General features: G+C 46.8%; 1 protein-coding gene across 3 annotated transcripts; it reads left to right on the top strand.

The window, feature by feature from the left end:
• The first annotated feature begins 635 nt into the window (after positions 1–635).
• LOC123167048 (uncharacterized) lies at positions 636–5,241 on the top strand. Of its 3 annotated transcripts, none has more exons than XM_044584887.1 (10): positions 636–895; positions 986–1,097; positions 3,364–3,447; positions 3,525–3,578; positions 3,682–3,741; positions 3,833–4,126; positions 4,228–4,283; positions 4,353–4,408; positions 4,490–4,596; positions 4,865–5,241. In XM_044584887.1, exons 1-6 carry the CDS (start codon positions 669–671, stop codon positions 3,935–3,937), a joined length of 642 nt encoding a protein of 213 aa, XP_044440822.1. In that variant the 5' UTR covers positions 636–668; the 3' UTR covers positions 3,938–4,126; positions 4,228–4,283; positions 4,353–4,408; positions 4,490–4,596; positions 4,865–5,241. The 3 variants fall into 3 exon arrangements, with proteins under 3 accessions (XP_044440822.1, XP_044440821.1, XP_044440820.1); XM_044584886.1 differs by having other exon boundaries at positions 636–1,097; positions 3,833–3,914; positions 4,010–4,126; XM_044584885.1 differs by having other exon boundaries at positions 636–1,097.
• Positions 5,242–15,635: the final 10,394 nt, after the last annotated feature.

The following is a 15,635-nucleotide window of genomic DNA, read 5'->3' as shown; positions in this document are numbered from 1 at the left end:
AGGTTGGCCCGATGAGGTGACGATGCAATGATGCCAGGCTAGAATCTGCGAGGCGATAATGTCAGAGCCCCCATGCAGCCAACGTGACACAGCAAGTCGCCTGTTAAAAATATGTTCATGTTTTGTTTTTCATTATTTTTTTCACAAGTTAAAAATATGTTCATGTCTCCAAAAATGTATGAGAATTTTAAAAAATGTTTGTGCTTTGAAAACATTGTTTGGAATTTCAAAATTTTGTTTCATTATAAAAAAATCACATCGTCATTTTTTTAAAAACGTTCGAGAATTTCAAAAAATGTTTGTGTTTTCAGGAATTCTCCCTGTCTCTTAAAAAAGTTGTCATTTTCGAAATGTTCTCATTTTTGCTAAAGCTGATTTTATTTTTTTCATAAAAAATCGAATGAAAAATTTCGATGATACTTCAAGAAAACGAACGATTTTGATTTTTGAAAACCGGTGGTACAGTAAGCGTGCAGGCCGCTAGAATGAATCGTTGCTACAGAACGGACCCAAATCGACCCGTTGGTACAGTCCTTTGTAAATGGGCCGGTCAAGCCGTTGGTGCGTTGGGGCTCTCTGTTGGGAGAGCGTCATATAGGGCCTCCCCTTATCTCTCACCTTCCCGTCCCCTTGCCCTTTCCGTTTCCCGCCTCCCCCAACCGCATAGAATGGCCGGCTCCGGCGGCTCTCCCGACGCCGACGATCCCAATTGCGGCGGAGCTGGGGCTGAGCCCTCCAGGACTCCTCAAGAATCCGACGACCTCTACTCCGCGCCCGCCTCCCTTCTCAGCACTCGCCCGTCCGGTCAGCCCCCGGGGACTTCGGTCGTCGCCAACGAGGGCTCCGCCTCGTCCTCCGCCTGGGGATCTGATGACGACGACGAGCCCACAGACAGGTACAAGAACCCCGCCTCCGTTTCCTTCCTCTTGGGACCGTCGAGCAGAACCATGGGAGCGTCATCCTCCTCCTCCTTCTCCTCGGACAGCTGGATCGGCAGCGACCGTACGTGCGGCGGCGCCTCGACCTCCAGCTCTCTGGACGCCTCCAACTACAGGGATCTCTACAGGGATCCACCCTCTGAGTGGATGTATAATCAGGTATTGCAAGAAATCCAATGCGTTCTTGATTTGGGAATTTGCAAGAAACCTAGTACGTTCTCGATTTGGGAATCATTTCTGTGGATGTTTTGACCAAGAAAGATTGATCTTGGACTTGTGTGTTTGAATCTTTGATTATGGTTGCAATTTTAACAGTGCACAGGCTTGGAAAGATTCACGAATTTAGGTTCTTGTAGGTGTCCATGCTTAGAAAGATTCGTCAATTTTGATTTTCTGCATCGTCGTATACTTGTCTAATACCCTGCAGATATACAACCTACTGTCTCTTAGATAACAAAAAGAAATGTGAGAGTTGATAGAAAATATTATGCTTTCCCTACTTTCTTGCTAACTCTGTTGGGGATGCCAATGATTTACATGGTCGGTCTTCTGCAGGGCTTGTAAAATCATAGCACTGTTAAAGTCCTATATGATTGCCTCTTTCAGACATAAGCTGGAAAATAAATTAAATATTTATATCTTGTTTCTGCACCTCTTTATATTCCATATTGAAATTTCCCACAAAAAAACTCCATATTGAAATTAGCGTGCTTCTGTGTGTGGAGTTGTGTTATTGATGAAAAGTTTTGGCTTTGCTCGATTAAACCCATGACTTCTATCTTTGCATACTTTTTCTTGGAAGTGTACATAGCGCGGGTCGTCTTTAGAGTGTAGCAATTGTACTAATGCTAAATGGCATTTGTTCATAGTCACTTCCTTTTATGGATTTCACATTTAGCAGTCCATGTTATCTTTCGGCTTTATATGAATTTTAGCATTGTAAATTAGCCATGTGCAGAGAAATAGAACGTTGGCATAGATAGTCAGCAACAGAAACATGAATAGTCTGCACCTTTTTCTTTTCAAAAAGGGGGCAATTCCCCGGCCCTATGAAAAGTCTGTACCTGTGAAGGTTTCTTAGACTCGCTAGCTGAGAATTTTATTTGTCACAAATCTTGAGATTTACATGTTAGATATTTATTATCCAACATTTTTATACCATATGAATAATATGAATTGTACCACCAATTTCTTTGTTAAATATTACATGTGTTGCCAAGGTTTTTGAGTCGCCGAGTCAAGCCAAGTCGCCGAGGCTGCGGCTAGTGGCTTGCTGGCTTGAGTCGGCGACTTGGCTTGATTAGTCGCCCCAAGTCGCCATGGCACAACAGTACATAGAGCAGCAGAGCACATAGATATACAGCAGCAGAAGAGCACATATACAACAGAGAAAATATACTTCATCTAAGCAGAGCACATATAGAGCCCACCCTGCGCTCTCTTTCATATACTATATCTAAGCAGAGCACATATATGGCCCACCCTGCGCTCTCTTTCCTTCGGTCCTCCTCCTTCCCCAGTCCCCACATGATCACATATACAACAGCAGCAAGCCACGCGAGCCAGCGAGCCAGCGAGTCGTGCGACTAATCGCCCCAAGTCACCGGCGAGCCACGCGAGTCGCGCGACTTGCTCCCTGAGTCAAGTCGCCTGCGTGAGCCAGCCATGCCGCGACGACTTGGCGATTAGTCGGCGACTCAAAAACAGAGTGTGTTGCCCAGTTATGCTATGGCTACTTATTTTTTGTTGCATTTTTACAAAGCTGATGTTTACAGTCGACTCCTAGGTCACCAGCACGAAATCTGAATCAGTAACAGATACTGTGATAAGATAAGCTACTCTACAATGGTTTGCTTACTTTCTTGGTGAACCTTCTTCTATGCTTGAAATACTTAGTGCTCTTGAAGTCCCATATGCTTGGCTCTTTCAGTTTCAGGTATAAGGTGAAATTTTTTGTTGGCATATATAAAATTTGCCATCTTGTAGATGTCAAAACGAAATGAGAGTCGACACCAGATATTATAAGTTCAGCTACTCTTGGTGGTTTCTGTAATTTCTTGCTTAGTCCATTGGGGATGTCAATGTTGCTTCTTCATTTACATGGTCAGTCTTCTTTGGTGCAACTTCAAGGCTTGTAAAATCTTGGGGCTGTTAAAGTCCCACATGATCGCCTCTTTCAGGCATAAGGTGGAAAATAAATTAAAAATTTTGTCTTGCTTCTGCACCCCTGTATATTCCATATTGACATGTGTACTTCTATCTGTCGAGTTGTGTGTTATTAATGAAATTGTTGGGTCTCCTACAGCCAAGGCCGCAAATGTAAACAGTGACTACAATCCTAACTCGGATTGAAACTAGGCATCCTGCAAACTGTTCACAACTCTTCTTTAAATAAACTAAAAGTTTGCGTTTGTTATGTTTTCAGATTCTGGAAGCTCCTTTTTGGAGTCACGAGGCATGTGATGCTGTGAGGGCTTCTTGGAGAAACGAGTACGAGGCTTGTGATGATGTAAGGGTTGCTTTTCAAATGCTTAGTTTAATTAACTATGCTTCAACATTCCTTTCTTAACCTCTCTGCACCTTCAGTTTTCTATGGTTTTGCAGACATCACAAAATGGCTGCAAAAAAATTCTTCAAAAGGTTAACTTTAATAGGATATTCCCTAATTTTATCATTGAGGCTAGAGATGTCAATTTGGGAAAATAACATTGGTTTTACTAATTGAAATCTTGTTTCGGTGCAGGAACCTTTATCATCTCTACCGCATGAGTTTGAAAACGAAATTATGAAAGATAAGGCAAAAGTAATATGACTTGTGAGCTGTTATATTTCTACTTGATTTGTGTCCTCACTTGTTTGCTATATATTCTCATCTATTGTATGCGATTCTGCAGAAGCTTTCGGCTAATTACTCTGAATATCGGAAAGTACCTGGAGACGGGAGTTGCTTTTACAGATCGTTCATATACTCATACTGTACACTAGTATCTTGTTGCTAAATTTCTTCCAGTTCTGCACCTTAAAGTTCTTGGTGCTTGGTGATGCTTACATTTTGTCCCTTGGGTCTTTAGGAGCAGCTTGTGAAAGTATCTCACGAGGAGGAGCTACGTTTACTTGGTGCACTTGAACCTATGTGGGAGAAGTTCCAAAGGCTTCATTTGCCCGGTTCATATTCAGATCTTCGTGATGTGAGGCTTCCTGCATTGTTTCATCCACCAAATTTTTAGTTTTGAACCGCCAAGTGCATTTAAGTTATATATAATAATTAATAATATTGTAATTCGTCCAGGCTTTTGTGGGCTTTATACAGGAATGTATGGAACAAAAACAAAAACTGTCAGTAAGGTGGGTTTGCATTAACATTTTCTCAACAATAAACTGTGTTTCGTACTTATGTTATAAATTTTGTTGCAGTGCCTATCAGGAGTGGCTTTTCCAGGAGAGTCAAAATGAGCAGAAGTTTGTGAACAGTGAGAATATACACCAATTTTCTTAGTTATCTTGCCAACTCGGTCTAATTTTCTGACTCCAACTATTTTTGTTGTCTTTAGTACTTTTGTATCTTCGACTTGTGACAGCTATTGAGATATGCACTGAGGTTGAACAGTTTAAGGCATTCATAATCGACCTTGATCAAGGAAAGCCCGATGCAACAAAGGTGAGTATTTCCTTTAGGTGATGCAGTAATCTTATATGCATAATTGAGTGTCATGCGTCCATTCCCTCAAAAGAAAAAGTGTCATGTGTCCATTAGAAGCAAATGATATTGCCTTTCTTGTCTGCTAGTTATGCTTTGTGTGTGTGATGGAACTGCACAGTAGGAGCAAAATTTCATCATAATACTTATACCAGAAACTGGAATTGTATGTCAAAAAAATGATGTGAAGTCCTCACTGTCAGACGCCTTATGTGTTTTTGAATTGCAGTACTGCCTGGAGGAGGTTCTCCCAGTGGAGGAAGATGCACAACAAGTGAATCTCACTGCGCTCACCAATTCCTACAGGTGCCACTTCGAGTTGTTAACATTGACGTTTCACCGATTGAGGAGCCTAACATCCACATCATCTACGAGTCACCAGATTCCTCGGTTCCTACTGTGACACTACTTTATAGACCAGGGCATTATGATATCATCTACGAGAAGTCATAGCTGTAGATTGTAGTAACAGATATCATATGACATGTTGCGGGAGAGTTGCTGGCCGCGTTGCGATATACTCTATACATGTAAATAACTCTTGTTGTGTACATCAGCTGCACATATGCACTATTACTGTTTTCCTTCCTTATATATGTGTGGTGAAAAAATGTTACATCAGCTGCACATATGCATTGGTACTGGTGTACCACAGTTTTTTCAATATTCTCTAAAAATATCACTAGCATATGACCTCTTTCGAGAATGCCGCTCAGTTCTCTAATATTCCCCAAAAAAACACTTCATTTGTTTTCAACACATTGTGCTAGTCAACTCTGGACATGGATCCATGATCCATGGGTTGTTTATGGAAGTCTGATCCTTGTAGCAAACCAATTGTGGCGTCAATTCTGCTTTGCTATCCTGCCGATTAATCGTTGTTGAAACTTATATGTCATAAATATGGTAAAATGCTGCTAAAACTTCTGCTGGAATGAGCAGCAAGTAGGTACAACATCATTTTTCATTATACAGCTTATTACTTAAGAGTTAAGTTTGCTTGCCAATATTGATCAAAACATGGGCAACCAAATCATGGCATCAGATCGAGTTATGTTTCATGGTGTGAAAGGTTGAGGAAAATAAAATGTTCTCTTGACTATTTCTTTTTTGACAACAAATGTTCTCTTGACTACGTTAGCTTCAGTCTGTCAATAGAGATACATTGAGATTGCAAAGGAGAAAAAAAATTGACAAACAGTAAACACGGCGACAATCTATTACTACTTGTGCATATAGTATATATATATACTCATAACAGCTACTCATTCAAGAGTTCCCTAAAAAAAGACTAATCATTCAACATATCTCAACAAAAAACAGCTAATCGTTGAACATATTTTCGTCCCACGCAGTGCTCCGCCTCTCCCTGAGCCTCTTCAGATACACGGCCATAAACCTTCAAATGAACTCATCATGCCCGCGACAGAAGGCGGACAGCTCCTTGACGCCACGGCGTGCCAGGGCTTGGGCTTCAACGTGCCGGGACAGAGCGGCCAGAGCCCTGATGTACTGTCAGGACCCCGATTCCAAATCACACCGATCTAGCCTGTAACACCTCATATAACATTGCGGCCTCACGCACGGTACTCCCACGGGTGTCGCCTTACCATGGCCCGGGACCGTTTGCGCCTTTTGGCTCACGTATATGATAATGTCGCTAGCATCCATATGACAGAGAACCCGGGCCGACATGGCTAGTCGTGAACCCAAAGCGGCACTAACGTATGGGGACAGGCATACATGAATCAACATCGAACGTGTCGGTCAGCAGCGTGTGAGTCCGGGCTGTAGCACTGGGCTAACAGGACTCCGGGAACCCGGGCTGTAGCAGGCTAGGCAGGACTCCGGATGTCACCGCGTGACATTTCCCCGAAGGGACAGACACAGGAACGATATGATTCACATGCCGGCCAGTCAGGTGTCCAGAGCAGTAGTGCTGGGCTAGCAGGACTCCGGTGAACCGGGCTGTAGCGGACTACTATGGCTCAAGGAGGCACCAGACTACATTTCCCCATAAGAGAGGTTGCTAAAGATAAACAACTAGATTGTCGGATCCCACACATACCAAGCATTTCAAACGTACACACAATATGCTCGATATGTGCAAATACAACATGGCATCACAACAAAACTCTACAACTCAAGTACTTTATTTAAAGGGCTCCGGAGAGCCTTACATAACTTGTTCATACAGATAGGGGTCACATGACCCGACACTCAAGTCATACAATCATACAAGCACATGCGGAAGCAAACTGTCTGGGTACAGACACTAGAAAGAAAGAAGGCTTGACGAAGCCTGTCTATCTACATAGGCCCTTCACAAGCCTAGATCACCACCTGGGTGGCGCGTCACTCGTCGTCGTCGAGTTCTACGTAGAACCCGTCAGAAGGGGCGGTGTTGTCGTCTGAAAACAGTAATTAAAGCAACATGAGTACAAAGGTACTCCGCAAGTCTTACAACAGATCCTACTATACATGTTCATTCTCAAGAAGGTAGTGGGGTTATTGCAGCAAGCCAGCTTTGACTCTTGGCTAAGCTATCCTACGATACACCACTTGTGAAATAGTTTTCGCACACGAGTCCGCTAATCACCATCTCAATACTCCACCGTGGATCCTCCCTCGTCATCCAACGAGAGGCCATCCGCGGTACTCACACTTATCTTGAGGCTTTTAGTAGTATCCATTTACTTGTCTATGAACTGCATAAGCGACCAAGTAGTCCTTTACCACGGACGCGGCTATTCGAATAGTTTCATACCCTGCAGGGGTGTACTTCGTCACACACGCTCTCACCACTTATCGTCGCTACACGACGTGTACTCGGCAACCTTCAAGCGGAAGCCCAACGTGGGTGTCGTCCACAGCCTACCTAAACACTCGAGTCTCTAGTCCAGGTTTATCGCCTATTTAGGTTCCATCCGCAGGGAGTCCGGCCGAGGTTTCCACATACGGCCCCAAACGATGTGTGCAGGGTTCCCGGACACCAAACGTGCGACTCGGTACACCGTGCCACGAGCCTACCGCATCACAGCCCACCCCTTGGTCAGCGCTGTCCACGGCCTCCAGCTTACTACAAACACCAGAAACTACGTGCAACTCCTGGACAGAGGACAAGGGTGAATAAGAAGCCGAGGGGGTCCATTGGTTTCGGGCCCAATGTGTGGTAGTAGCTGAATCTTAAATCACGCATACAGATCTCAGTTCTTAGGGACGGTCTCAATGAAACAACCCACCATGTACTCCTACATGGCCTCCCATCGATACCTTTACCAAATCGTATTCAACACTTTACTCCCTTTACCGACACACACACTTTCACTCTAGTTCATCACCCTGATGAGCCAGACCTGACACAACTCTAAGCATAGCAAGCATAGCATTGTAGGAACACACAACATGGCTCAATCAACTCCTACACATGCTAGTGGGTTTCATCTAGTTACTGTGGCAATGACAGGTCATGCAAAGGAAAGTGGGTTCAACTACCGCAACACACAGCAGTTTGAATCGCGTTGTCTTAATGCAGTAAACAAGAGCAGAAGCAAGAAGATGGGTTTGTATCGAAATGATCAATGGGTTGCTTGCCTGACGGAGTGGTGGTGGGATACTGCCCTTCAGTTGGATACTCGTGAATATCCTCGGAGGCAGGACCTACCACGATGAGCATACCGAAGCACAATCAACACCAAGCAAGTGCAACAATATGATGCATGCATGAGACATGGCAAGATGGATGTGTTGGGCTAATGCAACTAAGACCAGATGGGTTTGGACTTAATTTGAATCAAAGATTCAAATTCCAAGTTCATAAATGGCCCATATTAATGCTTTATCTTGTTCTGTATAGTAGGTTAACTTGCTTAATCATGCATGAAACCAGTACAGATGGATAGAATGGATTTTTCTGATCATTTTTCATATATAAATCTTTTCATTCTGAGCTATAGATTATTTTCTATGATTTTTGAAGTTTGTGATAATTTCTGGAATTTCCAATATAAGAATAATTCCAGTAAATGCTTTACTGCGTCAGCCTGACGTCAGTGTGACGTCAGCAAGTCAACGGGGTCGTCCAGGTCAAACCTGACGTGTGGGTCCCCTGTGTCAGTGTCACTGTTAGGTAATTAGTTATTTAGAATTAGTTTTAACTCTAACCCAGATTTATTTAGCAGGCGGGCCCCACTTGTCAGTGACCCTGGGGGGGTCAACCCGTGGTCAAACCACGCTGACTCGCCGGCGTTTAGCCGCCGGCGACGTCCAGACGCGGCGGTGGAGTGCGGGTTCCCTCCTCCGGCGACCAAAAGGACGGCGGAGAGTACCTACGTGTAGCTGGGGGCGAGCCGTGTCGACTGGTGGTGGTAGTGGAGCTCGGGGTCGCCGGAATCGACGTCGGCGACGAGCCATGCGGCTGCCGGGGTACGGGCGTGGTTGAAACCGTAGCTAGAGAGCACGGCGAGGAACGTGCGAGGGTGCTACGGGTTCCTGGCGTTGCGGTGAAGCTAATGGCTACGGTGGTGTGGCCGTTGGATGGCCGGAGCCTCGTCGGCGACGAGCTCGTGCGGCGGCGCGTACGGGTGAGCTTCGTGCGGTGGCTACAGAGCTCGAGAGAGAGGAGAGGAGAGGATGGGAAGGCGGCCATGCTCACGGCGGTTGCGACGGAGCAGGCGGCGAGGTCGGAGACGAGCTGTAGCAGTGGCGACGGCGGAGGGGATCTCCGACGGTGAGCGGCGAAGGCGAGGTCGGTGGCGGAGCTTCGGGGCAACCGAGCGCTCGGGGCTCGGCTTGCTCGAAGGAGTGGGCAACGGCGGTGCTGTAGGACACGGTGGTACGGCGCGAGGTCGACGTGGGCGCGGCTACTCCGGTGAGGTGGCTGCGGCGGCGTCGGCCATGGTGGGAAGAAGGCGAGGGAGAGGCGATGGGGGAGAATGGCGATGTCCAGGGGCTCGGGGCGCGTCGAGGGAGGTCGGCCAGCTCATCCGCGGCCAGGGCGGCAAGCAGGTGGCGCGGTGGCGAGCTCGCGCTCGCCGGCGTCACCTCTCTGCCTGCTCTGGCGAGAGCAGGCAGCTGACTGGCGCGGGCCAGCACAGTGCTGGGCTGCCAGGTGGGCTGCCAGGTAAGTTTCTCTGCCTTCTATTCTTTTCTCTTTTTATTTATTTCTGTACTGTGTTTTGAAATAGTAAAAATACTATTTCATTTTGGAAAAATCCTGAAAATATTCTGGGGCACCTTTGAGATTATTCCCAACAGCCTAAAAATACCTTCAAGATTATTTGGGCATTTGAAAATATTTATAGCATTTAAAATGCCCAAATGCAAATACTTATGGCTTGTGCAAAAATCCAAGATGGCCTCCAAAAATATGAAACCATTTTTGGCAGAGGTTTTAGCCAAGACCAAAGGTGGTGAACATTTATGGAGGGCATTTCAGGTTCATTGAAAAGAATTTTAGTAAACCCTAGTTGTTCCGGGGGGGTGCTGGGGGTTTCTGGCATCCCCATTTCAGGTTTCTGTGAAATGTAGACATGATGCAACACTCTAATGCATGAACTAACTAGGATGTGACAACTCACCCCCACTCAAAAGAATCTCGTCCCGAGATTTAGGATCCGTTGGAAAGAAGGTGGGGTACTCAAGTCGAAGACGATCCTCCCTTTCCCAGGTAGCTTCTTTCTCGGAATGGTGTGACCATTGAACTTTGAGAAACTTGATGTTTTGGCGTCGAGTGGTACGCTCGGCTTGATCAAGGATGTGAACGGGATATTCCCGATATGTGAGATTATCTTGGAGATCAAGCGTTTCGTGGTCCACTCCACGGATAGGATCCGAGAAGCAACGCCTGAGTTGAGATACGTGGAACACATCATGAACCTTGGAAAGATGCGGAGGTAGTTCCAATTGGTAGGCAACTTCTCCTCGCTTGGCAAGAATGCGAAAGGGTCCAATGTAGCGAGGGGCCAATTTGCCTTTGATACCGAATCGATGGGTTCCCTTTAAAGGAGTCACCCGAAGGTAAGCCTTCTCGTCAACCCCAAAAGTCATAGCCTTATGTTTGCGATCATAATGGCTCTTTTGGCGAGATTGGGCTGTTTTCAATTTCTCACGAATAATGCGAACCTGCTCTTCTGCTTCCTGGATCATATCCGGGCCAAAGAGTTGTCTTTCCCCGGTTTCTGACCAGTTAAGAGGCGTTCGACATTTTCGTCCATAGAGAACCTCGAAAGGGGCTTTGCCCAAGCTGGCTTGATAACTATTGTTATAAGCGAACTCGGCGAATGGGAGGCATTTCTCCCAATCCATGCTGAAAGAGATGACAGAAGCTCGGAGCATATCCTCCAGAATTTGATTAACTCGTTCTACCTGACCACTTGATTGAGGGTGAAAGGCGGTGCTAAAAGAGAGACGAGTTCCCATGGCATTTTGGAAACTTTCCCAAAATCGAGAGGTGAAGAGACTTCCACGGTCTGAGTTAATTTCCAATGGAACACCATGAAGAGACACTATTCGGGAGATGTACAAGTCTGCTAGCTGGCTAGCGGTTATACTCTCACGAACAGGTAGGAAGTGGGCTACTTTGGAAAGACGATCGACAACAACGAAGATAGCATTATTCCCTCTCTTGGTCCTGGGAAACCCGGTAATGAAATCCATACCGATTTTATCTCATTTCCATTCAGGAATAGCCAGAGGCTGAAGGGTGCCAGCAGGTCGTTGATGCTCTGCTTTAACACGTCGGCAGACGTCGCAGTTAGCAATGTATTGAGCAATTTCTCTCTTCATCCTAGTCCACCAAAACCTCTGGCGTAGGTCTTGATACATTTTAGTACTACCGGGATGAATGGTGAGAGGAGATTCATGAGCTTCCTTAAGGATCAATCGCCTCAGGTTGCGTACCTTGGGAAGCACTAGACGGTCTCCAAAGAACACGACACCTTGGTCATCAACGGAGAAACAATCCGCAACTCCTTTCTTGATGTTTCTCTTAATACGGGAGATCCCCGGATCTACCTTCTGAGCTTTGATGATCTGATCCGTAAGGGTAGGTTTCGCCACCAGGGTGGATAGAAATCCTTGAGGAACAATGTGAAGGTTAAGCTTGCAGAATTCCTCGTGGAGAAGTGGTTGGCTTTGTTGTAACATCAAGTTGTTACAATAGGATTTACGGCTTAGCGCATCAGCCATGACATTGGCTTTGCCCGGGGTGTAAGTTATTTCTAAGTCGTAGTCTGAGATCAACTCGACCCAACGTCTTTGCCTGAGATTCAGATCCGGTTGGGTGAAGATGTATTTCAGACTCTGGTGGTCGGTGAAAATCTCGCAACGATTACCGAGAAGGTAATGTCGCCATGTTTTGAGTGCATGGACTACGGCTGCAAGCTCTAGATCATGTGTGGGATAATTATCCTCATGTGGACGCAACTGTTGGGAAGCGTAGGCAATCACATGACGGTCTTGCATGAGTATGCAACCTAGTCCTTGTCGCGAGGCGTCGCAATAGATAACAAAGTCCTTAGAAAAATCTGGTGGTACGAGTACGGGGGCAGATGTCAGGCGTCTTTTCAGTTCCTGAAAGCTGAACTCGCACTGTGGGGTCCACTCGAACTTTTTATCTTTCTTGAGGAGTTCGGTTAGAGGTTTAGCAACCTTGGAGAAGTTCTCGACGAAGCGACGGCAGTAGCTCGCTAAGCCAAGGAAACTCCGAACTTGTTTAACCGTTTCAGGGGGAGTCCAGTCAAGGATGGCTTGAACTCGCTCGTGATTGACAGCAATACCTTTACCAGAGATCACGTGGCCTAGGTAGGTCACTTCTGGCAACCAGAATTCACACTTGGAGAATTTAGCATAAAGGCGATGCTCTCGAAGTTTCGTTAGTACTAGCCTTAGATGCTCGGCATGTTCTGCCTCATTCTTGGAGTAGATGAGTATATCATCGAGGTATACTACGACGAATTTATCCAAATACTCCATGAAGATTGAGTTCATTAACCGAGAGAAGGTGGCTGGAGCATTGGTTAACCCGAAGGACATGACTGTATACTCGTATTGTCCATAACGAGTAACAAAGGCCGTTTTAGGAATGTCCCCGTTCTTGATTTTGATTTGATGGTAGCCCAACCTCAAATCCATTTTAGAGAAGACTGAGGATCCAGCGAGCTGATCATACAGGTCGTTGATCCTGGGAAGCGGATACTTGTTCTTGATTGTGACTAGGTTGACAGGTCGGTAATCTACAACCATCCGATCCGTACCATCCTTCTTCTTGACGAAGAGGACGGGGCAAGCCCACGGAGAAGAACTAGGACGGATGAAACCCTTTTTCAAGGACTCATCGAGTTGTTTCTTAAGCTCGGCTAGCTCTAGGGGTGCCATCTTATAGGGTCTTCTAGAGATTGGGACGGTTCCTGGAACGAGGTCTATCACGAACTCAACATCCCTGTCAGGTGGGATTCCTGGCAGTTCTTCAGGGAAGACATCCGGGAAGTCACGGACTACCGGCACATCTTCGAGGTCTGGAAGAGGGTTGGCATTTAATGAGTAGAGCTGACGCTTAGACACTCGGGTCAAAACATTGACTGTCTTGCCCGATGGATGGGTAAGTTGAACAGTGCTAGTAGAGCAATCAATTTTAGCATAATGGGCTGACATCCAGTCCATACCCAAGATGATGTTTATGTCCGAGGACTTGAGAGCTATTAGTGATGCAAGGAAGACCAGTCTGTCAACAAGAATTTCATTGCCATGGCTTATCTTAGAGGTTTGCCACTTAGAACCAGGGGTTTGGCTTACCATGGAAGTGGGCATGTCGCAGAATGTGGTGTTGTGTAATCGAGCATAGCTCTCAGAGATAAATGAATGAGATGCTCCAGTATCGAAAAGAACAGTTGCCGGATGGCAATTAACAAGGAGCGTACCAAGGACGACGTTGGGATCCTCATGAGTTTCTTCAGCTGAAACATAGTTGACATGGCCACGTGCAGTGGTGGCTGGCTTGGCGTAGTAAGTCTTTCCTGCTGGCTTACCACGGCCAACGGACTGTCCAGGTTGATTGAGGTTGTTTCGGGGGCACTCGCGCAGATAGTGACCCGTTTCTCCACACTTGAAGCATGTCACAATATTGGGGCGTGGAGCAGCATTAGCAGCGGGGCCACCATAAACCTTGGGCGGTGCATGCTGCTGGTTGGGGCGAGGCGCCTCGAAGGATGGCCTCGGAGTGAACCTGGGTGGCAGAGCAGTATTTGGAATCCAGACCCGGCGCTTCTGGGGTCCGGAGCCAGATGAGGAACCAAAATCACGAGAGTGCTTGCGTGTAGCGTCATAGTCAGTTTGTCCTGTCTCGGCACTGATGGCCTTATTGACCAACTTCTGGAAAGAGGTGCACTCATGCAGACGGAGATCACGGCGAAGCTCGGGGCTAAGTCCCTTGCGGAACCTTGCCTGCTTCTTGGCGTCGGTGGATACCTCTTCAGGAGCATAGCGTGCTAGATTTCCAAACTCACGGCTGTATGCATCCACGGTCAGTCTGCCTTGGGTGAAGTTGCAGAATTCCTCCCGCTTACGATCCATGAGACCCTCCGGAATGTGATGCTCACGGAAAGCCTCACTGAATTCAGCCCAAGTAGTGATTTGGCCAGCTGGGCGCATAGCCTCAAAGTTCTCCCACCAAAGGCTAGCAGGGCCTTCGAGGTGATAGGCAGCGTAGGTAACCTTATCAGCTTCGGCTACGTTGGCAGAACGTAGCTTGTGGGTGATGCTGCGAAGCCAATCATCCGCATCAAGGGGCTCGACGGAGTGGTTGAACTTCGGTGGGTGCAGCTTGATAAAGTCATTGATGGACACCAGGTCGACCCTCTGGTGACGTGCAGTATTCTGCTCAATTCGCTCTAGCAAGCGGTTAGTCTCACGCTTGTTTCTTTCTGCCTCCAGCATAACTTCGGCTAGTGAAGGCGGTTGGGGCAGATCCTCCGCCCTGGCTGCATTGGCTTCATCCTGCGCCTGGACAGCAGGGTTGTTGCGGGTGTTAACCATCCTAGGAGAAACAAAGCAGCGGTTTAGACGAGGATGGCTAAATCTTGATAGGGAAAAGCGGAATGTAATGGATAACACGGAATGCAGAGATGACCATCAGTATGACATGGTAGCATAGCTACATACATACACCAACGGTCATACACGCCATACATAGTTTAGTACAAGCCCAGGCTAAGGTACAACTACGATGAAAGACGATACATCTCATCAGAGGCATTCCAAGCTCCTATACATTATTTTTTTCTACACCTCCGGAACGTGATACACACCAAGTCGTATCCCACAAGACACGCAGGACTGTGGAGATTACAACTGTTACATTACTAGTAGAACTACTACCAACTCAGACGTCCCCGTAGTAATCCTCATAGAAGTCACCACCATGTCCTGGAAGCTGAACATGATCATCCGGAAACAGACGGTCCTGTGGAGCCTGCGGTCCATAGGGACTCGGGTGTGGCCTTGGTCCAACAAACGGTGGCAGACGGGGTCCACGAGGAGGGGTGATGCCTCCTACATCACGCCATTCCATACATTCTGGCAGACCAGATCGCACGGGGTATATGTCCCTCATGTCCATAAACCCAGCTTGCACGGCAGGTGCAAACCGTGTCAGGGTGGCCCAGTGATCAGCACGAGCATTAAAGAGCTCCATTCGCAAGGCACGATTCTCACGGTCCTTGTCTTCAAGCATCTCGGTGGTGGTACGGAGTAGTGAGCCCTCATGGGTAGAATCACAGTAAGTGGCCTGATAGTACCCCTGTGCCCCAGGGAGTGCTGCTGGCATATAGCAGAAGTCGGTGTTCTGAAGCAAGGCAGTTCTGGCTCGCATGATAGTCATCATTGAGTAAGCTGCGTCCTGCACGGACATCTCAACAGTAACCCCAAGTCCATAAGAGCAATGGAGGGGTTCAGTGGCTCCAGGGTAGGATGGGTAAATCCTGACGGTGCAAAGATATTGACTT

This window comes from Triticum aestivum, chromosome 7D, assembly GCF_018294505.1.
Source record: "Triticum aestivum cultivar Chinese Spring chromosome 7D, IWGSC CS RefSeq v2.1, whole genome shotgun sequence".
NCBI lineage: Eukaryota > Viridiplantae > Streptophyta > Magnoliopsida > Poales > Poaceae > Triticum > Triticum aestivum.
The sequence above is the reverse complement of the archived record's forward strand: the minus strand, read 5'-3'. Positions and strand labels throughout refer to the sequence as shown.

Coding starts and splice junctions, on each gene's coding strand:
- LOC123167048 (XM_044584885.1), top strand. CDS start 669: ATGGCCGGCTCCGGCGGCTCTCCCGACGCCGACGATCCCAATTGCGGC. Junction 3,448..3,524: donor AGTACGAGGCTTGTGATGAT/GTAAGGGTTGCT, acceptor CTGCACCTTCAG/TTTTCTATGGTTTTGCAGAC. Junction 3,742..3,832: donor TTATGAAAGATAAGGCAAAA/GTAATATGACTT, acceptor GCGATTCTGCAG/AAGCTTTCGGCTAATTACTC.